General features: G+C 38.3%; 1 protein-coding gene across 2 annotated transcripts in view; it reads right to left on the bottom strand.

Moving 5' to 3' along the window:
* SUFU (SUFU negative regulator of hedgehog signaling) overlaps positions 1-27,111 on the bottom strand; it is a 134,785-nt gene that overhangs the window by 47,070 nt on the left and 60,604 nt on the right. For both annotated transcript variants that reach the window (XM_027851645.1, XM_027851644.1), the window contains exons 4-5: positions 3,743-3,885; positions 1,315-1,400 (exon numbers count right to left, since the gene is read on the bottom strand). In XM_027851645.1, coding sequence (XP_027707446.1) covers positions 1,315-1,400; positions 3,743-3,885 — 229 coding nt within the window. The remainder of the gene's footprint in view (positions 1-1,314; positions 1,401-3,742; positions 3,886-27,111) is intronic.

Genomic DNA, 27,111 nt, shown 5'->3' on the forward strand with positions numbered 1-27,111 from the left:
ACACACACACACACACACACACACACACACACACACACACACACACATTGTTCTCACCACTTCACCCTCATACCTAATTAGAAGGTAACCTCCTTTAGGGCAGGGATTGTTACTGGCACACAGTAAGCACTTAATAAATGCTGACTGATGATTAGTTGATAATGCCAGAAGAAACTCCAAAAAGGGAGAAAGGGCATAGCTTCTATTTTTTTCTTATTATTTATTTTTAGTTTTCAACATTCACTTCCATAAGCTTTTGAGTTTTAAATTTTCTCCCCTTCCCTCTGCAAGATAGCATGCAATCTGATACAGGCTCTACATATACATTCCTATTAAACATATTTTCACATTAGTCATGTTGCAAAGAAGAATTAAAACCAATAGGAGGAACCACAAGAAACAAAATAAAATAGAAGAAAAAAAGAAAAAGAGCAAATAGTATGCTTCCATCTGCATTCCAACTCCATAGTTCTTTCTCTGGATGTGGACAGCATTTTCCATGATGAGACTTTAGGAGATATCTTGGTCCCTGGCACTGCTGAGAAGAGGTAAGTCTATCAAAGTTAGTCATCATACAATGTGGCTGTTATTGTGTACAATGTTCTCCTGGTTCTGCTCACTTCACTCAGCATCCATCCATACAAGTCTTTCCAGGTTTTTCTGAAGTCTGCTTGCTCATCATTTCTTATAGCAGAATAGTATTCCATTACATTCATCTACCACAACTTGTTCAGCCACTTCCCAATTGATGGACATCCCTTCAATTTCCAATTCTCTGCCACCACAGAAAGAACTGCTTTAAATATTTTTGTACATGTGGGTCCTTTTCCCATTTTTATGATCTCTTTGCAGTCCTAGCAGTGCTATTGCTGGGTCAAAGGGTATGCACATTTTTATAGTTCTTTGGGCATAGTTACAAATTGCTCTCCAAAATGGTTAGATAACAATGCATTAACGTTCCAATTTTCCCACATCTTCTTCAACATTTATTACTTTCCTATTTTGTCATGTTAGCCAATAGGTGTGTGGTGGTATCTCAGAGTTGTTTTGATTTGCATTTCTCTAATCAATAGTGACTTACAGCATTTTTTCCTATGACTACAGATAGCTTTAATTTCTTCATCTGAAAACTGGAGGGTACCTTCTTAAAAGAGGTACTACACTAATGATGAGCCTCTACCTCCAGGAAATCAGGGGCCTTCCTTATTTGGCCTTTGCTTTACCATCACAACCATTCCAGTGCTTGAGGGAACTAAATCTAGATATTAATGGCAGGGAAATAAAGGTGCGTAGCAAAGGTACCGTAATACTTACACAGGGACTGTTCGAAGAAGCTCAAGGATGCCCTGCCCATTCCATTGTTGGGCCGCATGTAGCTCTTCTGTGCAAACACCAACAATCTAAGATCCCAGAAACAAGATGTGGTTGTGCATTAACAACTATCCTTTCTTCCTGTTCCAGGAGAATATTCAGCCCCCTAGAGACTTATGGGACAGAGCCATGTGGGAGAATCTAAGTTGACCACATATGATGTGTCAAAATTTGGGGTTTAGTACACCTGAAGCAATGTATAGGAGACTGCCTCCTAGCATCTCATCCTGGCTATGATAGAATACTTATCTTGCTGACCTCAAGATCTTGCTCCTAGGGTGCAGAGAATGAAGGTGGAGGCCTAAGACACTAACAAAGTGAAATGCTCCAAACAGGACTCCCCACCCACCTCATACTCACTCTGAATCTTAAATCCTGTGTTAGGTGATTAAGTTAGGTGATCACAGTGATAATCTCTCTGTTTATGTTATAGTCACATAGAATATAATCCAAGGCAATTGTGAAATACTCCTAATTCAGAACTATCACCAAAGTGGGTCATGACTTCATCTTCAGTGCCCAGTTAATTCTGAGCTTATTTTCCTCAAGAAAAAGGCTAAGTTTATATATGAATGTTATTTGTTCTTCACTTAATTTTTAAGTAGACAAACTTAATAATCACTTGAGGAAAAACACACAATTTAACAGTTAAAAAACAAGAGACAAAATTTTACCCTGAACCCCTAGACTTTCACATGGGAGAATCAAACAAGTTCAATGGTATGTGTCTTCAGGTAGAAGTGAACTCAGAGGCTAATCCCTTCAAATAACAGCTGAAGAAACTGAGGCCCAGGGAGAGTAAGTGAATTGCTCAAGGTTCCAGAGTTAATAAGCACTGAAGGTAGGATTTGAATCCAGGTTCTCTCAATCAAGAGTTAGTGCACTTTCTCCTGTATCATTCTGCACTAAGAGTTAGCAAAGAGGAAACAAGAAAAAAAAAAAAAAGCTTTTGTTTTAAGTCCCCTTCCAGGCCTACCAGAAGTTTTGCGTTGTAGTGTCTAGTTCTGATTCTTTTAATTTCACTCAATATCACCTCATGTAGCTCCTTCCAGATTTCATTGTATACTTCATACTCATTGCTTTCTATGGTACCACAAGACACCGTAACTTATTCAGCAAGCCTCTAACTGTTTGACATAGGGGTTGTTTCCAATCTTTTGCTATGATATGTAGAACAGTTGTGAAATTATTTTGTGCAAACAGGGTTCTTTTTTTCTTGTTGTAATATGATGTTTTTGGAATAGAGATCCAGTAATGGAATGAGGGGTCTAAAGGTATGATCAGTTTGGTAAATCACTGCCTGTTTTCACACTGTCCAAAATGTTTTGTAGTCCCACCAACTCGGTATTATTAGAGAGCCTATTGCCCCATGGCCCTGACACTGGATTGTGTGTGTGTGTGTGTGTGTGAGAGAGAGAGAGAGAGAGAGAAAGAGAGTGCTAGTCCAGTAGGTTAAGGTGCTATCTTGTGGATGTCTTGATTTGCATTTTATTATTAAGAAATTTAATCATATTTTCATGTGTTTATTAAGTTTATATCTCCTTTTCCGTAAATTGTTCATGTCTTTAGACCATTACACTATTGAGAAGGGTGTAGAGATAGACGTCAGTGCCTTATAGATTCTGAATGCTAGAACTTTATCTGGCATTTATTTCACAAATTTTTTTCCCCAATCTGCTTTTCTTCTAATTTGAGATGCTATATAAAATTCTTTTATGTATATTCAAATCTAGTGATTCTGTCTAATGATTTCCTCTACTTTGCTGATAAAAATGTCCTTCAGAGCTAAATAATGTAATTCTCTTCTTTCAGTTTAAAATTTTTAAAAACTTAAGATTGTTGACTTATTTACAATTCATATCTAGTTTTTGTTGAAGTAGTAAGTATTTTTTGGAGTGTGGATTTATCAAACACTAATCTTTTAGACCCACTGGATATTATTTCTGGGTTTTCTATTTTTTTTCATTGATCTAGTTCTCTGTTCTTTTTTCAGTACCAGATAGTTTCTATAATTACTTTCTAGTATTCTGTTATCTGGTAGTGATGGTCTACAAAACTTATTTGAAAAGAATCCAATAATCATATGAATTACTATGTTCCCACATGAGTCACTGCATCATCCATGACACATGGGGCTGATGCATGTCCAGTCTTGGGGAGACTGGGAATTGTCAATTGCTGTACTTTTTCCTGCTGATTTTCTGAGAGATATTTGACAAAATACATTACCTTTATTCTTCTACTAGCTATGCTTCCAGAATTCTGGGCTTTCTTTCTCATCTAAGTAGACCTTTCCCTCTCTTCCTGTCTTTCAGGAGGTGGTTAAGTTATATAGGCACCACTACTTGATTCAGCATTCCCCTATTTTTACCTGGAGGAAGATAACCAACCCAAAAGGAGTCTGCACAGGTTGCATCTGCGGGTCCTCAGTCAGGAGCATGTGTTGGATTCTTGACTCACTATTATCCAAAGGGCTATGCCAGGATACATGGTCACCACTGCAGAAGGTGTTTTCTGCAAGACATAAAAATAACTCAAAATTATATGGCGCCTTAAATTTTAAAAAGTACTTGCCTTACAACAACTCTTGTGGTAGGTGGTACAAGCATTAATATTGTCATTTTACAGAAGAGGAAACTGAGACTCAGAAAGGAAAAGAACTCTAAAAGCACAAAGATACATGCCCACCTCCACTGAGATATCAATATAGTATTTATACTCTGAACTGAACCTGACCAAAAGTCGAGCTACCATGAAACAGGCTAAGCATATTCTTTTGCAGATGAATAAATGGAGGGCCTGTTATTTGTACAATACTTTAGAATTCAGGTACCTCTTTCATTCACATATGCTAACTCATTTGATCAGCTATGGATGGAAAAGGACAAAGCCACTAGTCTGATAGCTAAGGCCCAAGAAGACCACTTCCCCCATAGTACTCTCACACACTGAATTTCTACAGAGGGTGTTGGTAAAGAAAATAGAAAGCAGAATCAGGAAAGGAGATCACCTGTTTTGTGAGCAGTAGGGCTAGCCCTGGCATTTAATTCCACTTTGACAAAAAGAAACATAATACTCTAAATGAAAAAACAAAAAACAAAACAAACCTCTCCCCACCTATGAATAAGCATGAGAATAGCCAAATCCTTCCTGCAACCCCCTCAAAAAAATGAAAACTGATGTTGTACTAACCATGTATAACAGGTTTCTTTCATTTGATCAGCCCAAATCAATTGCTAAATCTTGTCATTTCTACCTTCACAATAACTCTAACATCTGACTGCTCTCACAACCACCCACCTTAGTTCAGGGCTTCATCATCTCTAGCTCAGATTGTTACAATGGCTTCCTAACTGCCTTGTTCCCTCTCCTCACTCCAGTCTATTCCATCCACCACTACCAAAGTGATTTTCCTTCGGCACAAATTTGACCATGTCACTCCCCTACTCAATCAACTCCAGTGGCTCCCTATTGTCTCTGTGATAAAATATAAACTTTCTGTTTACTTTGAAAGTCCTTTATAACTTTGTTCCACAACCCAGCATTTAAACCTCATTATACTTTCCTGCTTCCTGTACTCTGAAATCCTGCCAAATTGGCCTTCTCTGTTTCTTACACATGGCATTATCTCCTGTTTCTGGGTCTTTGCATCCTAGCTGACCTCCATTGCCTGGAATGCACTTTCTCTTCACCTCAGTCTTTCTTTCTTTAAGAGGCAGCTCAAACACCACCTTCTGTATGAAGCTTTTCATGATTCCCTGCAACTGTTAGGGTGCTCTCTCCCAAAACACCTTGTAGTTGACTGCTCTATATTTATTCTCTATATACTTATATATGCACTTGTTATCTTTTCCATCATAGAATGCAAGCTCCTTAGGAATATATATTGTTTCATCCATTTTATGAATATCCTAAGCACCAAGCACTGTGCCTGGCACACTGTACGCACTTAATGAATATCTGTTAATTAACTAATTGATTTAGGGGTTTTTATAATTCACTAATATTTCCATGTGGCGAATAGGTTCCCTAGGGATTTAGAAATTTTGTAAAGGTCCTATAAATCTGAAGAAAATAGCCAAAGCATTCATACTCTACCAGATAATATTCCCAGATGCTTACAACATGGAGAAATGGCCAACAAGAACAATACGTTTTTCATCCTTTAATATGAATTAGAAAATCATCAACAAACATGGACATTTCCATATGCAAATGCCAGAAGATGAGACTTCTATACAAAATTATGACTCTATTACATATAACTTTTAAAAAATACATTAAATACAACCACAGTGATTTGTCTGTGTCTTCTTTTGAATTTTCTTCTGCTCTATTGCTTGTATTTTTTAAACATTTCAATGATGCGCTTTTTTTTTTGTATCATTATTACTAACCTCTCTCTCCCCATAAAAACCAATTTTAAAAAGATAGGGGGAAAAAAAAAAGTTGGTCCAAGGTGGTTTCCATCCTTACCTGATCTAAACAGGAGATTAAATAACAATACACATTTTGTTCCTGTTCACAAAGTCCCAAAGTTACAATCATTGTCTTCTCCATTCACATGACTAGCTTCATGTTATTAGCCACCAACCTTCCAAGATGTCAGAAAAGAAAACAAGTGTATTTCCTGAGTTTGTTTAGGGGAGGTGGCACAGCATTAGGGAGTGTGAGCCCAAACCTACCACTACCTACTGAATTTACACTTCTATATCCCCACCCCACTTAAATAAGTGGCAAAGCAGCCCATCTTTTGCTTTATTTTGTGTGCTTTCTGAGAACATGTTTTGTATGTTTGTAAATGTGTATAACAAACAATGTTAAGAGCTAACAAACGGGATTGTGAGGGCAATAGCAATAGCAAAGGACAAGTACAGTTTTCCTCATTAAATGAAGGGAGGCAGAGGAGAAATCTGACCTACAACATTTTCTAAGCATCAAAGAATTGAAAAGGGTCTTAAAGATCATTTAGTACAACACGCTCATACAGAGCAGGAAACAGAGGCCCAGGGAGAGGGAAGGACTTACCCCAAATCATGTTAAATTGGTCAGAGCTTGAGCTAGAACCTAGGTCTCCTGATTCTAAAAATATTCTTTTTACTAAAGCCTGCTGCAGCTCCTGGATGGAAGGTACTTTGGATGAACATGGTGACTGGTCATCTACAAAGAGAACAGGAACCAGCTGATTTCTCTTTGAAGGGCTAGGAGCTAACAGCACTTGGTTTATCTCACTTATGCCTAACAAAATCTTCCCAGCAGATGGCCCTAGAGCACTTAGTTTGAAAGATTACTCAGTTCTTGCTGCACTGACGAATTCTTAAGAACTTCAGAAACATACTCAAAATACTGGCAATTAAACTTTTATGTCCTGGAAACAGTTGCTTAGAAAATCTGGTGCCATAGCCTTTTATGAATCAGAATTGACAATAGTTTATTTTTTTCAAATGAAATTAATAATTTATTACAATTTTAACAATACACAAATCTTAAAAATACAATAAAGATGTTTAAAATAATCATTACAACATACTCACTGTCATAGGATCATAGAGTTGGAGATAGGAGTGACCTTAATGGCCATCTAGTCCAATCCTCTCATTTTATAATTTTAACATTTTTTTTTTAAATTCTGAACTTAACACCAAAATACCCTGGGCACATACAAAGCAAAACATGGAAAGAGGTGGCACAGTGGACAGGGTACTGGACTTGGAACCACGAAGACATGGGTTCAAACCCAGCTTCAGACACTTCCTAGCTATGTGAAACTAGGCAATTCACATAATGTTCTCCAGTTTCAGTTTCCTAATCTGTAAATTAAGGGTAATAATAGCTCCTACCACCAATGGTTGTTGTGAGGATAAAATGAGATAATATTTGTAACGTTCTCTGCAAACTTTAAAGTGACCTTTAGTGCTATGTAAATAATAATTCTTCTTTTTCTTCTCCTCCTCCTCCTCCTTCTCTTTCCATACTGCTTGGGATTTTTTTTTTTTAAGTCTAGAATAAATTCAACCTGTTCCTTTCAAAACTGTTCTGCTTGTCTATGCTTGCATCTGAACTATCTTCTATACTACTCCGTTGCCTTTAAAAATGTTTCAATTGTCTTTTTTTCTTTTCTTTTTTGTCATTACAATCAATACATGACCCTCCTCCCCCAACCCTTGCCCAATTAAAATCAGAAAAGGAGAAAAAACAAAACAAAACAAAACAAAACTTCTTGTAACAATTAAGCATGGTCAAGAAAAACAAATCCAAACAATGACCATATCCAAAAAGGTATGTCTCTTTCCTCAACTTGAACCTATTACCTCTCTGGAGATTGAAAACATGTTTTATCATAGGTCTGCTGGTCACTTCCTTGATCAAGATTTTTTTTTTTGGTAAGGCAATTAGGGTTAAATGACTTGCCCAGAGTCACACAGCTAGTAAATGTGTGAGGCCGAATTTGAACTCAGGTCCTCCTGACTCTAGGGCCAGTACTCTACTTGCTGCGCCACCTAGCTGCCCCCTGATCAAGAATTCTTAGATCTTTCAATGTTGTTTTTCTTTACAATGTTTCTCTTCTTGTATAAAATGTTCGATTGGTTTTGCTGACTTTATACTTTATTAATTCATACTACCCAGGATTCCCTGAAATGAGTTTCTTGTGGTAAAATAATATCATTATATTAATATACTATATTTTGTTCAGCCATTCCCCAATTGGTAGGTACTCTCTTAGTTTTAGTTCTTTTCTTCCCTTCTAATCAGCCCTTTGGAATTAAAATTAAAGATTTTTTTTTATTTTTATTTTTTAAGGCAATTGGGGTTAAGTGACTTGTCCAGGGTTATACAGCTAGTTAAGTGTTGTGTGTCTGAGTCGGATTTGAACTCAGGTCCTCCTGAATCCAAGGCTGATGCTCTATCCACTGTGCCACCTAGCTGCCCCTGGAATTAGAATTAAGCATTGTCACTGTAGAAATTACTCTCCTGATTCTTCTCACTTCATTCTGTATTAGTTTTTAAATTCCAGAATTCTTTGAAATTCTCTCTTTTGGCAATTCTTATGACAAAATAATATTTCATTTATTCATATATCACAATCTGTTCAGCCATTTCCCAATTGATGGGTACCGCTTTAGTTTCTAGTCCTTTCCTTTTAATCTGCCCCTTGGGATCAGAATGTTTGTTTTGCTTTCAGCTAATCTCTTCCCAGTATTTTCTTCCCTCTTAACTGTCTTTTCCCAAGTCCTGCATGTTTCCCCAATGAATTTGATATATTTCTTTCTTTTTTGGGGGGGGGGGTTAGGCAATGGGGTTAAGTGACTTGCCCAGGGTCACATAGCTAGTAAGTGTTATGTGTCTGAGGCTGGATTTGAAGTCAGGTCCTCCTGAATCCAGGGCTGATGCTCTATCCACTGCGCCACCTAGCTGCCCCGAATTTGATGTATTTCTACACCAAACTCTGTATGCATGTTCAATCCTCTTTTGTCCACTTCATAGATGATGCTCACTCACCCCCACTTTCTCTTCAAGTTTGTGTACTGTTCTACTCATGTGCCCAAATTATAAGAAATATCAAGTTCTACCCCTTTCTTCCTACTTTTTATGTAAGTCTATTCTTTTTATGCTTCCTTTTCTTTTTCCTCTTCAAAACCTCAGAACAAAACCAATCCAACTCCAGATCCTCTTTTTTCTTATTTAGCTCCTTCAATAACCCTTTGAAGGCATTAAGGTTCAGAAGGGATACTTGTTACTTCTTCTATTAGAACATTTGCACTATATCATTACATATTGTTCAGTCATGTCTAATTCTTTGTACCTCTATGAGCCACACAGTACATGGGGTTTTCTTGGCAAGGATACTGGAGTGGTTGCCATTTCCTTATCCAGTGGACTAAGGCAAATAGAGGTTAAGTGACAGCTAGTAAGAGTCTGAGGTCATATGTGAACTCAGTACTTCCTGATTCCAGGCCCAGTGCTCTATCCACTGAGCCATCTAGCTGCCTATATCATCATAAAGTGCATTCTAATTGCTCAAATAAATTTACCTTTTTTGGTTCTCTTGAGTTTTGTGTGTACAGTTCAAGTACCCAGATTTGGTCTTCTCATCAGGAACAACTAAAAATCCATTTTTCCATTAAAGGGTACATTTTTCCCAGCTTTGCAAGGTAAGTTATTCTTGATAATAATGGCTATAGATGTTTTGCCTTTTGGAATAGCATATTTTAAGATTTCCTCTCATTTTCATGAGAAGCTGCTAGGACTAATGTGATCCTGTGATCTTTTGGTACTTGAATTGTTGCTTTCTAAACGCTTGTGGTATTTTTTTTTTCCTTTGACATAGGGGCTCTGGATTTAAGACTTCCTTTTGGAATTTCTTTCAGGATGTGATTGGTGGATTCTATTTTCACTTTGGCCTCTAGCTCTAATAGATGTGTGCAGTTTTCATTTATAAATTCTTAGCTTCAAAATTTTTTTTAAAATTATGGTTTTCAGGGAGTTTGAGGAGTCTTAGACTATTTCTCCTTGACCTGTTTTCCAAGTTGGGAATTTTTGATAATCTTACATTTTCCTCTTCTTTTAATCTTTTGATTTTGTCCTAATATCTTTTCCTATCTCATGGAAGTCACTGATTTCTTAGCTGATCTAATTCTCCTCTCATATGCTATTTATTCTCTTTTTGCTTCTTTGTTTTAGAACTTTTATTTCAGTTTTTAATCTCATGCTTCACTTCTTCTAGATATTCATGTAATTCTTATGGAAAATTTGTTTTTTCCTCTGACTCTCGGCTTGAAGTTATTATGGCGTTATTTTGTCCGTACAGGTTGAATTTTGGGGTACCTTTATCTTTATAATCTGTACAGCAATTTTATCTTCTTCTGCTTGCTTGCCTCTCTAGCTGTAGATCCCGAATTAAAGCTTTATGCTAGGGCTAGTCCTTAATCTCTACTACACTTTTGGGGGGGATAGTTGGCTCTCCTTGGTCTCTACTTGGGTCACCTGTGTTTCTACACCCAGGAAAGAGAGTACAAGAAGAAGAGAGTCATTGACAACATCAAAGCCTGACAGAGGGGACCAAAAGAAAGGGTCATAAAATTTGCCAAATAAGACTTCACTGTTAAATTTGGAGACAGCTGTTTCAGCTGAATGAAGAGGTGAGAAGTCATACTATGAAGAGAGAATTAAGAAAGTGAGAGGAAAGGAAGTAGAAGGCATAGATTATACAGATGGCCTTTTTTTCTAAACCATTTTTTTTTCTTTTTAGCAATTGGAGTTAAGTGATTTGCCCAGGGTCACATAGCTAGTAAGTGTCAAGTGTTTGATCTGAGGCCGGATTTGAACTCAAGTGCTCCTGACTTCAGGGCCAGTGCTCTATCCACTGCACCACCTAGCTGCCCCCTCCAGAGGGCCTTCTTAAGAAGTCTAGTCACAAAAGGGAGAAAAGATATAAGATGACAGACAGTGGAGATGGATGGATTAAGGGAGGGTTTTTTGAGGATAGGGAAGATCCATGGGCAAGTTTATAGGCAGTAGGGAAGCAACCAACAGACACAGAAAGAATGAAGATTAGTGAGAAAGGGAGGATGATGACAGAGGGAGCAAACTGATGGAGAGGATGAGAGAGAATGGGATCACTTGTGCATGTACAGGGGGTTTCCTTGGCAAGGAGAAGTGCCTCTCTTCATGTGAGATAGGGATGAAGGAGGAGACAGTGATAGAAAACATCTGGATGATATGTGCTGAGAAGGAAGGAAGAGGGAACTCCTGGTGAATGTGCCTTAAAATGAAGCAAGGCTCTCAGCTGAAAAGGGGAAGACAGGCAGAATAATGGAAGATTTAAAGAAGGATGAAAAAAGATTTGGAAAAGCTGCTGTGGGTAGGATACTGAATTAATTAGGAAAGTGTAGAAGAACTGATCTGGTTTAGTGAGGACCCGCTTGAGATTATGTACCATAAACACATCTGATGTTTGCTACATGTGTAACTGTGAGCAAGTCAATGATCTGCCTTGGGCCTTGTTTTCCTTATCTGTAAAATGATGGGGTTGGACTACATGGTCTCCAAGGTATCTTTTCCTTACGTTCTTCACAGGAGGAAAACACTTTATAAATTTTAACATGATACAGAAATATTAGCTATTATTATTATTATTTTATTGGATATGCAAATTTATTGTTAAGTTAAAGGTCAGAACTGGTGAAGGACAGCCTTCTTCAGAAACTTTTCAAGTATACACTCCTAAGAGAACTCATTGTGATACCAAAATCCCTATGTCTAAGTCCTTCCTTAAACTGCATCAGGTGAGGGATAATCGAGATCCCTTAGCTGAATTTGGGCCAAAAGATGATTGTCTGATTATGTAAGCTCTTCGGTCAGTCTTCAAGTCTGGAACAAAACCATAGGGTCACTGTTTATGCCCTGATACCCCATCAGCCAAACATTATCTTGATTCTATGCTGAACCTTGAATTTCATCAGCCTCCATAGCCCCTTCAAGAATGGGTTTTCAAATGCAAATGACTGCTGGAGGCCCTGCTGTTAGTGTCCAGTTTAGTGAACCCTTCCAGTTGCTCCTCTCTACTTCTGAAGTACAATTGCCACAAAATTTACCAAGACTGTAAATTAAAGTCACTGGGAAATATCCTGTCACAGATATTCACAAATTAAACCATATACTAACTGGTACACTGACCTTGAACACTCAAAAAAAAAAATTGCCATCATGATAAGTTCCATCTTCACCTATAGCTCCAGGTCCCCAAACTTCTATTTCCAGGATATTACGAGAAGCATCCTCCACAGAGAAAAACTTTCTAGGCTGAGTCAAAAAGCTACCTTCCTAGCAAGTTCATTATTACTCTTTAATGGTCCTGGAAACATCCCCAAAATACAAAGGACTAAGCTCTTTCTGAGAAAAGCCTCATTTTGCCTCCAAGCCTTCAGAAAAGACTCTGAGATGCTCCAAGTGGATATCGTACATATTTAAATTGTGAATTGGCCTCAAACTGATTGAAACTTAGTATAGTGTCTATCCCTCAACACCTTCCCAATAAATATCCCATTCAAGCAATTTGAAGTCAGAGTGTTCCAGATATAGCAAGTTAGCAAAATCAAGGAAAATGGGCTACGGAAGAAAACAGCCATCGTTTCTAAAACAATCAGTGGTGTCTTTGAAGAAACTTAGAGACCAATATATCATTGTAGTTTTCAATTTTTCATGACTCTTTAATGAGAACAGTTATTTTCACCTACATTAAAATTTGGAGTCCTGATATTTCATTAAAAAAAGTAGTCAAAAATGTTTCTAATTCCCTTATTTTCTGAATCAGATGAACTAGCATCCCATTCAAGTTCCTGCAGTTACCCTTTACAAATATTCCCTTGTCTATCTGAACCTCGGCTCAGTGCTTCATGACAGGGATGGAGAGAAAAGGACCATGGCTGCAATTGCTTCTTTGAACTTTTAAAGCAAACATTCCCTAAAGGGACCCAGAAACCCTTCTGATGGCTTTGTGATGTTTGGAACAAACCATTATTTTCCAATGATAAAATGTTCTTCATGTACAGGCTGATAAAGTAAGTAATCTAGTCAAATCACGGCAAACAATAATAAGAAGTACACACACACAAACACACACATACACACACACCCATACCCACACATCATGAAGTTATACTGTAAGACCCCAGAAGCTTACTTGGAGAATCAGAACTCTGTCTAGATTTCAGAACTTAGAAAGGAGGCAGTGAAAAGCTTTTCCCCTCAACTCATGAGAAATATCCATTACAACTGCTGGTCATCAGTGTCTTTTGCAATGTGACATAGCTCAACAGCCACAATTTCTTTATAAACTTTTTAGCCAATAGCTTCCCCACTTTGAAGCCTTACTTCCCTGACCGGAGACTCTCTTATTCAGATTAGCCATTTCAAGAGGGGTTTAGCCATGCTCACTTCATTCTGGGCCAAGCTTCCTCACCAGACTTCTCCACCTGCTCATCAACTAACTGCCTTTGCCCATGCTTTCTCACCAGCCACCTATCATTACTTGCTCTTGACATGTGATTAGGTAGGCCACTTTATCTTTTTGTTGCACAGTTCTTCGATGGCATCCTTTACTCCTGTTCTTCTCTGGAGTTCACTGGTTATATGTGGTAACCTGCTCATACTCACCATGCCTCTTCCCATTTTCCTTTGTGTGATGCTCACTTCTAGTACGTCGGAGGCAGTGGTGTTTCAGATCTCACTGCTATACAATAACACTGGTAAAATGTTTATATCGAAAAGATAGGACTCTATTGTTGCATGAAGCTTAGGGTCAGTAAAAGTGCTTTGTCATTTCCCAAAGGCAATCTAGCTGGCTTTCCTCCTCCTTTTCCACTCTGGGTCCAGCTCACTGTTTTATCTCTATCATATGTCTCAAACAGGCATATTGTTGGGTAAGCTCTATAGAGTGCTAATACAGATACTTATCTAAATATGGGCAGCAGATAGTCTTCATTAGTAGACAGCCTTTCCTATGTTTCCTTTTAATTGCAAAAAACTACCTACAGCTTAATTTTCAGCAACTGGAGAATGGTGAAACAACTGGTCCATCAACATACTGGAATGCTTTACTGCCATTAAGAATGACAAATACAAGAAATATAAGCAAGTATGGAAAGATGTGAATTCATGTGAAGTGAAGATGATAGAACCAGAATATCAGTTTACAGGCATGTTGTTTATGACAACATGAAAGGACCATATAAATACAAATACAGGGATGAACAGACAAATACTATGGAAGGCGACAGCCAGAGAGGGAAGAAACAACTTTTCAAGTGAATTAATTTTTTAAAAAACAGTTATTAATTTAAGTTTAATTAACATTGTTATTGCTTAAGTTTATAAGTTATTTTAAAAATTGGTTAAATAAATTAATAAGTAAATCTCTCAATTAATAAGGTTCAGGTTGCTTCTAGCTCTAAATCTATGATCTAAGATCTCAGATTAAGGTGTGTGTAGGGGAAGATTCTAATATCTAGCTGGCCTCCTCTCTGTGGCCTGATCTCTGTATTCTGCAGCAGAAAGGAAAGAATACTTGGAATTAATCTCATGATTTTTTCCCCCTCCTACCATGTCTTTCATGAAGGTCACATATTTCAAAGCTTCCAGAGTTTGGAGATGCCAAGGAGAACTGCTATTGTAGAAACTAAGAACTCTGAGGCAAGTGGTTTGGAGGTATTTCTAGGATCCTAGAAACAAAAGGATTCTCTCACTTGGGAGAATCTGGAGTTGTAAATCAAGGCAATATCTCAGGGAATCTGCCAACCTTTACCTTTGTGTACAATGTACATGGAATATTCACTAAAACTATAAGACATTATTTTCCGTCTAAAGAAGAAGCCCTTATGACAACAAGTAGCCAGCTAGTAGTGGATGGTAAACTCCATTCAGTGAGTCACAGCCTTAGTCACTTCCCTCCCTTTCTTTGACTCTCCAGACTGCACCCTTGAGACCTGCTACCCCCTTCCAATCCAGTTTATCCTCACCTAACATGACCAACCAACTCTAAATCTGAAATCCAAGATTCTATGTTTAAATGGTTTGGAAACAAGCGAAGTTGAAACCACAAAGGAGGACAAGTTTTCAGTCAAATAAACACGAACCTGTCAACATACAAAGAAGAACAGAAAAAGAGAATTCTACATGCCATTATCAACTGGAATGAACAGAGGGGGAAAGGCTAGAGTGAGGTAATGTATAGGCTGCTGGCCCCATCCTTTTGTGAGGTTATGTTCTGTCCAGATAGCTCCAGCATAGTTTTGGAGAACTGCTTATGCTAAGAATTTAAGAGCAGGATATATGCACATAACATAGGAACAAAAAGAAATGAACTTCTTTGCAATTCCATTTTAACATTCTGTCTCCTGCATGGGAAAAGGAAGCCATGGAAGACAAGAGCCTAGAAGCTTTAAAGCGGTACAAAACTGTAGAATCCAGCCCCCTCCCTTCCCCACCCCATCCTACCCCTCCTTCTCCATACACATGCACCACAGACAAGATGCTTTGAAAGGAATGAAATCTCAGGGGCACTACTGCACAAAGGCCCCACTGCAGGGTTTCAAATTGGGCTCATCCAGAGACGTGGCCTAAACACAAGGCTTTCTCTCCTTCTCCTCTCAATCCTCCCCTCAAAGTGTGAAAAAACAGATTATGAGTACTGGAAAGCTGCTGAGCTTTTGTGGCTCTGAGACAAAGTCCTTCCCAGAAGAATAGTGGCCACTCTCAGTTCTCCAACCTGATCAAGGAGGTGGTTGGAGGGGAGGGTTTAGGGGAGAAGAGAAGGCCTTTACATTCTTAAAAACAGATTTAATGACTTAAGTTCTCAATTCTTCAAGCTCAATTCTGACAGCATTCAAAATGGACTAAGGCAGCTTTTAGTGGAACTTCCTTCAATAAGTTCTGTTTACTATTAATTTCACTATATTTGTTCTAAGCCATTGTGAGAGAAAAATAATGTGCTGTCCAACTTGGCAGAATTTTTTTTATAAAGTAAGAAAAGACATACTCTTTATAAAACCTTGAGGAAAATAATGTAAGGAAACTTCTAGATTTTACCTAAAATCAAAGAAATTATGCTTAGTATACTGATTAAAGAGGATTCAAAACTGTTTCCTTATGTGCTCTTTTAGAAATGTCAGACTCCCTTTTTCCATTTCTACAATTCAATTACACAAGCATTTATTAAGCACTACGTACCAGGACCGTCCTCATCAAGCTTATATTCTACAGGGGCATATGCCCAACTAAGTAAATATAAAATATATTCAAAATAATTGGAGGAGAGAGAAGCACATATTAACAATTTGAATAAACTAAGAAGTCAAAGAAAAATGCTTTTTATAAATAAGAAGCTCAGTTACCCAGTGTGGATCCATAAGGAAGCAAGAAATGTGAGGAGTGGACTGGTGGGCTGGCAGACTATCTGCATGCTTCAGCACGGCTTTTTTTGGGGGGTGGGGGGGGGCGCTCGGCAAATCCTGACTTTAAGGATTCATCACCAAAATGAATTGATCAAGGGCCGCAGAAATTTTGATCCTTACTTGCATCTTGATACCATAGTGGGAAGTGGAAGGTAGGCAACAACTGCCATCTTACAGTTTTCCCATATGTATATACCAGGTGTCACAACTCTACCTAGCAGCATGTCTTCCCTTCTCTTCTCTCTCTACCCAAAGATTAGGGTTATTAACTCGAAAATTCAATTCAACAAACATTAAGCACCTACTATGGGCAAAAAAACTGTTCTAGATATGAAGCCTCTTTACCAAGAAGTCTTAAATAGAGGTTCTGCTTTAGAAAGCCCTCTTGGCAAGAGCACACAACCTAACAAATACTTCAGTCCAACAGACCAGACAATAAGACTGATTGAATGTTTTGCAAAGCTGTCGCAGATCTGTGGACCACAAAGCAAAGAAGAGACTTACAGGGTTTAAAAGCCATGCTGCACACCATAAAGCCAAAGGAAGGTCCTAGAGCTAAGAGGAGAGCCTCGCTGTTGAGCTTTAAGTTACCCGATGTGAACCTGTGGACAATATTGGGTAGGCCCTCCTAAGTTCAGTCAAACCCATTCAGACCCTACTTTTTATGTGGTCTGAGCTCTATCAAGTGCTTTCTTTTTCTTTCCAAATGCCTTCATCAATTTTGACACTTGTCACTGCAAAGGAGAAATCTTCTGTATAAGGGCCTGTGGCCAGGCAAATTCCAGGCAGGAGAGCAAATTTGATTGCAACAGAACTCTATGAAAGTGGAGGCACTTTGTGTAAACAGTTACTGCTCAAACACATAGTGCTTTTCTACCTCCAAGCTTTTGCTTATGCTACTTCTTCCTAGTCTCTATCTTTTGAAATTCTCCTTATCCTTTAAGGCCCAGTTTCTATCCCAGGAGGCAGCAAGGTGGTGTAGTGAAGAGCATGCTGGGTTTGGAGTCAGGAAGACCGAAATTCAATTTAGCTGTGTGACTCTGGCTGGGCAAGCTGCTTAGACTGTTAGTTTCAATTTTCTCAACTGTAAAATAAGGATGATGATAATAGCACTTACCTCGAAGGGTTGGGAGAACTGAGTGAGATAACACTTGTAAAAAACACTTAGCACAGAGCCTGGCACATAGGAGGCCCCATATAAATGTTTATTCCTTTCCCTTTCCCTTCCCCTTCCCCCAGGAGAGAAGGGAAGCTCTCAAGAAAAAAATACTGAGGACATGAAGCAATATGAATAGAGTGGGGGAAAACAGGAGTCATCTAAAGAGACTATTGTAATGCACAAGGAACTCACTAACTTATGACTTAAAAAAATTTGCTACCACCCTTTGCTCCTTTGCAGAAATGTGGGAGGGGGAGGCAGTGGTGTCCATAGGTAAGGAACACTGCATGTAACACTCGGCTTTTCCAAATTGCTGATTAGTTTTACTGAACTTGGGAGGGGAGAGTGATATGTTGAGAAATGAAGGTGATAAAAGCTTAAAGATCACAGATGCTAGAAGGGCAGGTGACGGAGGATGAACATAAAGGTGTTGGCATGGTCCTGTAAGAAGGGTATTGATTGGGAAAGCTACAAACACGGACAGCTGGTGAGGACAGCTCAAGATAACAAAAGGGAGTGAGATGTTAGGAAAAAGGGAGGCTCCAAGAAGGGTAAGGATTGCTATTCAATAGGAAAGATGAGGCAATGATATTGATGACGGAGAGAAGCTGCAATTCCACTCAGCTGTTATTTGGCTTCTACTTTTCTGGCCAAGGAAAATGACCTTTGTACTAGAAAGGTGGGAACAATGACTAACGTGCAGTTGATACCCAAGATATTAAATACGGTAGGAACAAGTAGCAAGCTGCCCTTTAACTAATAATACATACTGTCATGCAACTTTAAAGTTTAAAATCTTTTCACATACATCTCACCACAGTTATTATTGTCATCTCCATATGACATATGAGCAATCAGGTTCAGAGACATTAAGTGATATAGTTGAAGGATTTGAACCCAGATCTTGCTGACTCCAAGTTCAAAAGTCTATCCATTATGTCATGCTGCTTCCTTGAGCTTCCTAAGTTCAAGTTACCTGGCTCATATGAACTATATCCTAGAGTACTAGCAAGGAACTGAAAGATGTTATTTCATGGCAACTGTCAGCGATTTCTGAAAAATGGCAGAGAACGGGAAAGACATGCAAACTGACTTCCCCAAAAAGAAAGAGAATAGAATTTGAAAAGTATAGGCCAATGAGCTTGACTTCAATTCCAGAAAATGTAATTAAAGGAATAGTAAGTGAATCTGAAAAAGGAAGTAGTGGACCCTTTATCAAGAAAAGGTCATTCCAGACTAAGCTTATTTCCTTTTTTTAACTAAACTAGTAAATCATGGTCATGCTGTAGATAATAATAATAGGTGACCTAGATTTTAGCAAAACATATGACAGTCTCTCATGCTATTATTGTGGAAAGGATAGCAAGAAATAGATTAGGCAATGATATAATTAGTTAGATTTCTCACTTTACATCCAGAAAACTGGCAAAGATGACAAAAGGTAGAGATAGTACATATTCGAGGGGGTCCCAGAAAGATAGGAACACCACTATACTATTGATGGAACAATGAAATTATCTAACCATTCTGGAAAGCACTTTAAAATTATGCTAAGAATGTGCCCAAAATGTCCACACCCTTCGACCCAGAGATCTCACTGCTTAGGCATATGTTCCAATGAGATCAACGATGAAAGAAAAATCCATATATACCAAAATATACACAGCAGCATTTTTTTTTATAGTACCAAAGAACTAGAAACTAAGTAGGTACATGCTAACTGGGAAATGGCTAAACAAACCATGGTAGGTTGTAAGAAATGAGGCATACAGAGAATTCAGAGACACAAGGGAAAATTTTTATGAAGTGACATATTAACAGTAGAAACAGAAAACCAATATTCACAATGATTACAGCAATGTAAAGGAAAGAAAAAGCAAAACTGAACACTTTAATCCTCCTTTGTACAGATGGGAGGACTATGGGACTGATACATGCTTATACCATCAGATTTTGATGAACTGCTTTGTTTTTTTTCCCTTTCTCTTTATTTTGTATTCTTTGTTAAAAAAGAACGGTTCAGTGGATAGTGGTGAAGAACATATTTGGAAATGAAGGTGATTTTAAAAACAAAAGAGCAATAAAATTTTTAAAATAATTAAGGAGATTAATAACTGGTTGAATGGCCAGACCTAAAGAGCAGTCATTAATGTTGATTATCAATTTGAAGGGAGATCTTCAATGGAGTGCCCCAACAGTTTGTGCTTAGCTGTGTTGTTTGGTACTTTTTACCAATTCAATTCAGTAACCATTTATTAAATACCTACTATGTGCTAGGCACCATGCTAAGCACTGGGGATATAAATAAGAACAAGAAAGACAGATCCTGTCCTCAAGGAGCTTACAATCTAATGAAGGAAGACTACACACAAAAGGAAACAGAAATAGAGAGTGAGTTTGAAAGTCCAAATCCAGCCGCCGCCCCCCCCCCCCCCCCATAAAGGAAAGCTCTGGAAGGAATTTAGTGCTGTACCCTCCTGCCCTCCAATCAGAAGGGAAAGGAGGCTGAGGGAGTTGGGAAGGTGTTGAGTATCCAAGGGTAAGTTACCAGCAATTTGATAAGCTTATTCTGGGAGGGGCATCTGGCTGCGGGAGGGTTGAAACCAAGCAGAGCTGCAGATGGATGAACTGAATAAAGGCACAGCTGGCATGCTTATCAAGTTTGAAGACTACATTATATGGGGAGGGAAAGCTAACATTTTGGATGACAGAATCAGGAGCCAAAAACATCTTGATAGGCCACTCGAATATTGGGGTTAATCCAATAAAATGACAATCAATAATCTTATACTTGAGTAAAACAATTTCACAAGTACAAGACATACGACGTGTGACTAAGAAAAAGGTTGCCTGAAAAAGATCTGGGTTTTTTATGAATTGTAAGCTCAATAACAATGTCAAATGGAGGCCAAGAAATCCAATGCAATTTTGGGATGAATTAAAAGCAGGACAGGAATCCACAGAGATTATAATCTTGGTATACTGTGCTTTGGTTAGACCATGTCTTGAGTACTGTGTTCAGTTCTGGACAACACACTTTAGGAAGGACATTGATAAGTTAGATAGTATCCTTATGAAGATAATCAGGAAGAAGAAGGGCCTTGATATCTATTTGTGCCTTATATCAGGGACTCGTAACATTTTTGTGACACACATCATCCTCCCTGGAAGTCTGGTGAAGTCTATGGACCCATTTTCACAATAATGTTTTAAAATTAATAAAATACAAAGTATTATGAAGGAAGACAATTTTGCTGAAATTCAGTTATCAAAAAATTTTAAAAATAAGTTCACAGAACTGAGGTTAAGAATATAAGCCTTATAATAATAGCTAATAATTGCTAGCATTATATAGTACTTTAAAATTTGAAAATTATTTTTCATATTATTATTTGGTAAGGAATATGAGCATTGACTGAAGGAACTGGAGATTTTAGCCCAGAGAAGAGAAGACTTATGCAAGACGATGATTGTCTTCAAGTATCTGCAGGGCTGTAACATGAAAGAGGAATTAGATTGATTCTGCTGGGTCCTCAAGGGCTGAACTAGGAATACATATGTATAAGCTACAAAGAGGTAGATGTAGACTTCATGCAAGGTAAACCTTGGTCATAATTAGAACTGACTGAAGTGGAATGGGCATCCTGGGGAGATGAAGCAGAGACTTTACTGCTTGTTAGGTACTGTTGTCTGCAATAACAACTCTGAAATTCTATGATTCTACAAAATTATAATTTCTCTATGAAGTCTTCCCTGATCCCCACCCCCACTCTCATCAGATGTAAACTATACCTTCTCTAAACCCTCAAATTACTTTGTTCAGGTCTTTGTTAAAGCATTAATCACATATTGCATTATATTAGATTCATTTGTATCTATGTATTATTCCCTACCTACTCATCTTTGAATCCTCCAGATTCATAGTATAGTACCTAGAACACAGTATTTGATGTTTATCTAAAACAAATATTTATTTATTTATTGAATGAATTTCATGGAGTGAATCTCACCTCTTTGCAGACTTGACCCCAGAGGACCCTAGAGGCATTTATCACAATACCTCCATATCTAAAGACAGGGCAGACAGATTTCCAGAGTTTCTATTCTTGGATGACTGCTGAGCAATACCTTTTTCCTCCCAGGAAAGGATGGTAGGAAGACAGCTTGGCATTGCTTCCATTAGCCTAATTTCCTTATGCTAGGACGTGTCTGTATTGGTCAGATTTACACAAAGTATTTGGAATTTCAAATGATAAAGGAAGAATTATAAGGCTGGCCCTTCTGAGAAAGATGAATAAGTCATGCTGGCTCACAGTCAAATTATACTCCACACCAAATAAAGGAAGAAGGGAAATAACTGCAAGTGAAATCAAATATAAGAGACCCCTATTATCAAACTCTGCCTACATTTACCAAAATGACCAAAGATTCAGGCTTCACCCACATTCCTGCTTTGTGACTAACCAAGAATGGAACCATTTGACAAGAAAGCAGAATCTGGGAGCTCATTAGATTTTCCATTTAAGGTTTCTAACCATCAAGTCCTCAAGGAAAGGTCATTTCTAAAATGTCACTCATTAGAATCATTTTGTAGCAATCAAGAAACTAGATGCATTTAAAATAAAACCTCAAGAGTCCCACTAACCACATTCAGATAATTTCATAAGGACAGGAAAACACTGCTATGGGAAGCTCTTATGGAATTTTTTAACACTTTAGTCAAGTAGAGTCTATACTCAGTCCTACCACTTCACTATAACCCACCTGAAAGCATGTAAAAATAATAATTCACATTTATATAGCCCATTTCCCTAGGTGAAGCCTAGAATGCCAAACTCTAACGCAACAAGATTTTGTTTTTGGTGGGATAATATACTTTGAAAATCAGTGGCTCTAAATGAAATACTTACGTCATTCCAGCTCTTTCAGATGAAACCCCAGTATGTCAAAGGAATTATTATCAAGACTGTTTTTCTCCACAGCATTTGGGCAAATGACCCTCTAAAGATCTGAAGTCCTAAGTCATAGTTGGGGCAAAGATGTATTCTTTTTTTTTTTCAGTGACTTGCCAAGGGTCACATATACTTTTATTCAATTACAAAAAAGTATTCACTTTACCTACTTGCCCAGTAGTCTTCTGAACATTAAAGACAAAACAAACAAACAAACAAAAAAAACATTAAAGACAAAAGAATAGCACATAGCAACTGGTCCCGGGACCATTTCTGTCTGAATTCGATCAAAAAAGATGAGAACATGGTTTTGGTTCCTTTTGATCTGTTTCTTCTTCCACAACTGTGACAAATATAGAAATATGTTTGACATGATAGTACATGTACAAACTATATCAAACTGCCTACCATTTTCAGGGGAGGGGAAAGAGAGAGGGAGAAAAATTTGAAACCCAAAATCTTGTAAAAATGAATGCTAAAAAATTTTCTTAATATGTAATTGGGGAAAAATACAATATTACTCAAATTTTTAAAAAAGGTGAGAACAAGACAATAACAAGAGTTATACAGTGTTAAAGTTTGTTGAATGATTTCTATAGATGGGTGCCTCTGCCATCCCCTCAAACTATCATTCTCTAGCTTTCTTCCCTTTCATCAACAAGCTCCTAGAATGAATCACCTCTACAGACTGTCTGCACTTCACCTGCTCCCTTCACCACCTCTTACAATCTGGTTTATAGCCCCTTGACTCTACTGAAACAAACTGTCACCTCAAAGGTTACTGCTAAATCTGCCTTGTGACCTTTCTTCAGTATTTCACAATTAACCACCTACCTCTTCCTTTGAAATACTCTCTCCCCACCATTCACAGTTGTGACCCTGCTTTCCCTGGTTCTCCTCCTAGCTGTCTGGACATTTCTGCTCATTCATCTTTAGTAGACCATTTATCTTTCGCCTGGATGTCCTCCAAGGCTCTAAGATGAGCTCACTTCTCTAACTTTTTTAACCAATCTCAGCCTTGGGGAACTCATGTGCTTCCCATAGGTTCAGTTATTATCTCTATGCAGACTATTACTAAATCTATGCAATAATAACTCACAGTGGCAGAGTGCTTTAAGGTTAGCAAAGCCTTTTCCTCACAACTCTTGAGAGGCAGGTGGAATGAGTGGCATTTTATCGATGAGGAAACAAAGTTAGAACTATAGGTAGCATTTACACATAGTGTTTAAGGCTTGAAAAACGTGCAAAAACATAGTCTTTTGAAATTATTTTCTATTACATGGCATTCACATATCCTTTGCCAAATACTGAGTGCTCATTTTCATCAATACAATTTTACATTCAATTCAACTTCAAACATCTGTTAAGCTTTTACTACATGCAAGGCTAGACAATAATGAAAGACGGCGAACTTGAGCACACCTAGTTACTAAGGACATAAAATGAATATCATAACCATAACATCTAGCAGGCTCTGGGAAAAATCAAACCTTCCCTTTGACACTTTCCTTTAGAAGGTCTCACTCAAGAATGAGAGCACAAATATAATGATAGGAGTGGCAGCTTTCATGCATTCTTGAGGGGTGAGTTAAGATTTCAAAACTAAAAGGTGGGTGTGTGTGTGTGTGTGTGTGTGTGCACACGTGTGTGCGTGTATGTGTATCTGTGTTTAAGATAGAATGGGGTTTTCCAGGGATAAGAACTGACATAGGCAGAGGCATGGAGGCAAGAAAGTATGGTGAGCAATTTAGGTGAGCAGTGCAGTCTGTGTTGAATATAGAGTAAATGAAGGGCACTTAATGTGAGTTAAAGAGGAAAATTAGTGCCAGACTGTAGAGGGCCTTGAACACCATTCAAAGGCATTTAGATTTTACTGCGTAGTCAACAAAAAGCCTTTCAAGATTGGGGGGGGGGGCAGCTAGGTGGTGCAGTGGATAGAGCACTTGCCCTGAAGTCAGGAGGACCTGAGTTCAAATCCAGACTCAGACCAAACACTTGACATTTACTAGCTGTGTGACCCTGGGCAAGTCACTTAACCTCAATTGCCTAAAAAAAAAAAAAAAGATTTTAAAGACAGTAAGATGATAAGATCTGTGATTAGGAAAAGTAAAGTAATCTCATGGTGGTGCACAGGACTGACTGGAGTAGAGGTAGGAAAACTGATTAGGAGTCCAGACAAAATATAATAAGGCCTGAATTAGTCTAACAGCAATATAAGTAATGCTATGAATGTAAAATACATGCATTTAGGAACGTACACATGTATGTAAGAGGCAAAGATAAATGCAAGACATAGTGAAAATAAGCTATGATGGGATGAGGTGAATAGATATCACAAGGATCATAGATCTAGAGCAGAAAGGGATTTCCGGACCACCTAGTCCAACCCCCTCATTTTACAGCTGAGGAAACTGAGGCTCAAAGAGGATAAGTTATTTTTCTTTTTTTTTTTTTTTGAGGCAATCAGGGTTAAGTGACTTGCCCAAGGTCACACAGCTAGTACGTGTCAAGTGTTTGGTCTGAGGCCGGATTTGAACTCAGATCCTCCTGATTTCAGGGCTGGTGCTCTATCCACTGTGCCACCTACCTGCCCTGGATAAGTTATTTTTCTAAAAGGTAATACAGCTAGTAAGCATCATGGGTGAGCTATGAACCCAGGTCCTTTGACTCCAGAGCCAGGGTTATTCTACTGTGCCACACTGTCTCCAATGAATGAGATGGATGGGAGGAAAGAGTCAAAAATTACTCTGAGTTTACAAATATGGATAATTTGGAGAATAGTGACCCCAGAGATAAACATAAGAAGTCAAGGAGAGATTTTTAGAAAAAGATTTCATATTTAGACAGCTTCAGTTTAAAGTTATGATGGGGCATAAAAATACAATTCTGGACTGGAGTGAAGAGAGACTTGAGGCAGGGAGATCAATCAAAAAGCTATTCCAATGGTCCAGGTATGAGGTGATGAAAGTTTTCACTTGGATAGGGATAGTGTCAGAAGGGAGAAGGGGGTGCATATAAGAGATGTTACAAAAGGTAGAAATGATAGGACTTAGCAACCAATTGGATATGGAGGGTAAGAGTGAGGAGTCAAGAGTGACAGCTAGGTTTCCAGCTTGGGTGATTGAGAACATGGTGGTAACCTTGACAGTACAAGGAAATTAGTAAGAAGGAAAGGTCTGGGGGAAAGGATAACGAATTGAGTTTTAGACTTGCTGAGTTTTAATATATCTATGGGACAGTCAATTCAAGATGTCCAATAGGCAGTTGGAAAGATGTGAGCCTGGAAATCAGGAAAGAGATTAGGGCTGGATAAATCTATCTGCACAGAGAAAATAACTGAATCCATAGGAGCTTATGAGATCATCAAGAAAAATATGTTTAGAGGAAGAAAAGAAGAGGGCTCAGGACAGAGTCCTGGATGAGCAGTATGGGAGGAACAATCAGCATGACCTGGGTGAAGATCCAGCAAAGGAGATTGAGAAGCAGTCAAACAGGTAGAAGGAGAACCAGGAGAGAAGGCAGTATCAAGAAGAAGAGAGTCATTGACAGTGTCAAAGGCGGCAGAGGGGTCAAGAAGGATGAGGAGGGGTCAAGAAGGATGAGGACTGAGAAAAAGCCATTTGATTCAGTTTAAAATGGTTAAGAACCCCTGAACTAGATAATCACTGAGGTCCCTTCCAACTCTTGGATTTTCTGAGAGAGTTAGGTATAGAAATAAAGATTTAAGAAACCTTTCACATAGAGATGACATTTGAAATTGTGGAAATGGATGACATCACCAAGGGAAAAAGTATATAAAGAAAAGAGGGTCAAGGACAGAACCTTAGGAATACCTATATTAAGAGGAGTAGGAGTCAGCAAGAGAGACAAAAAAGATGCCATTAGGGAAACAGGAGAAGAACCAAGAGAGGATAACATCATAGAAGTCAAGAGAGAAGAGAATATTCAAAAGGAGAGGTGGTGCACAGTGTCAAATGCTGTAGAACAATTAAAGAGGACGAAGAGTGAAAAAGTCCACAGAATTTGGCAATCAGAAGGAGACCTTGGGGAGGTAGAGGAAGAAACTAGGTTGTAAGGGATTAAAGAACAAGCATGTGGTACTCAGAAACTAGAAACAGAGAATATAGATCGTTCTTTCAAGAAGTTTGTCAGTGAAATGGAGTTGAGATGGGTCAATAACTGCTGCTGTGGATATAGTAAGAGTATAGCCTCTTTCCTCTACGTCTTAGTCTAGGATACAGGGCTCTGGACTTCGACCTCTCACAAAACAGCCCAACATTCACTTCTCATTTTACCCAAAGAGGTACTCATCACAGTAACATATTTATGTAGTGATTTGGGGTTTACAAAGCATTTTCATCTTCAGAGACCTATGCAGAACAAGGAAATCACCTGGAGGTGAGAAAAGAGTGGTCAGAGATAAGTAGGTACCAAAAACAAAAGGCAGCATTGGCAGACTAAATAATAATTGAAACAGGCCAGGTAAACTATTACCATCATAGCTTGTGTTCAGAATTGAGTTTAGAGGACTAAGTCTTTGTGCTGGTTACATTAATACCAGGTTGATGTTAACAAGATGCTGTTTTTCTGGTCTCCTTAAATCAACACCCCTCCCCCAAACACACACACACACACACACACACACACACACACACACACACTCCCTGTAAATGTCAAA

Source organism: Vombatus ursinus, unplaced genomic scaffold, assembly GCF_900497805.2.
Source record: "Vombatus ursinus unplaced genomic scaffold, bare-nosed wombat genome assembly UNPS02009205.1, whole genome shotgun sequence".
Classification (NCBI taxonomy): domain Eukaryota; kingdom Metazoa; phylum Chordata; class Mammalia; order Diprotodontia; family Vombatidae; genus Vombatus; species Vombatus ursinus.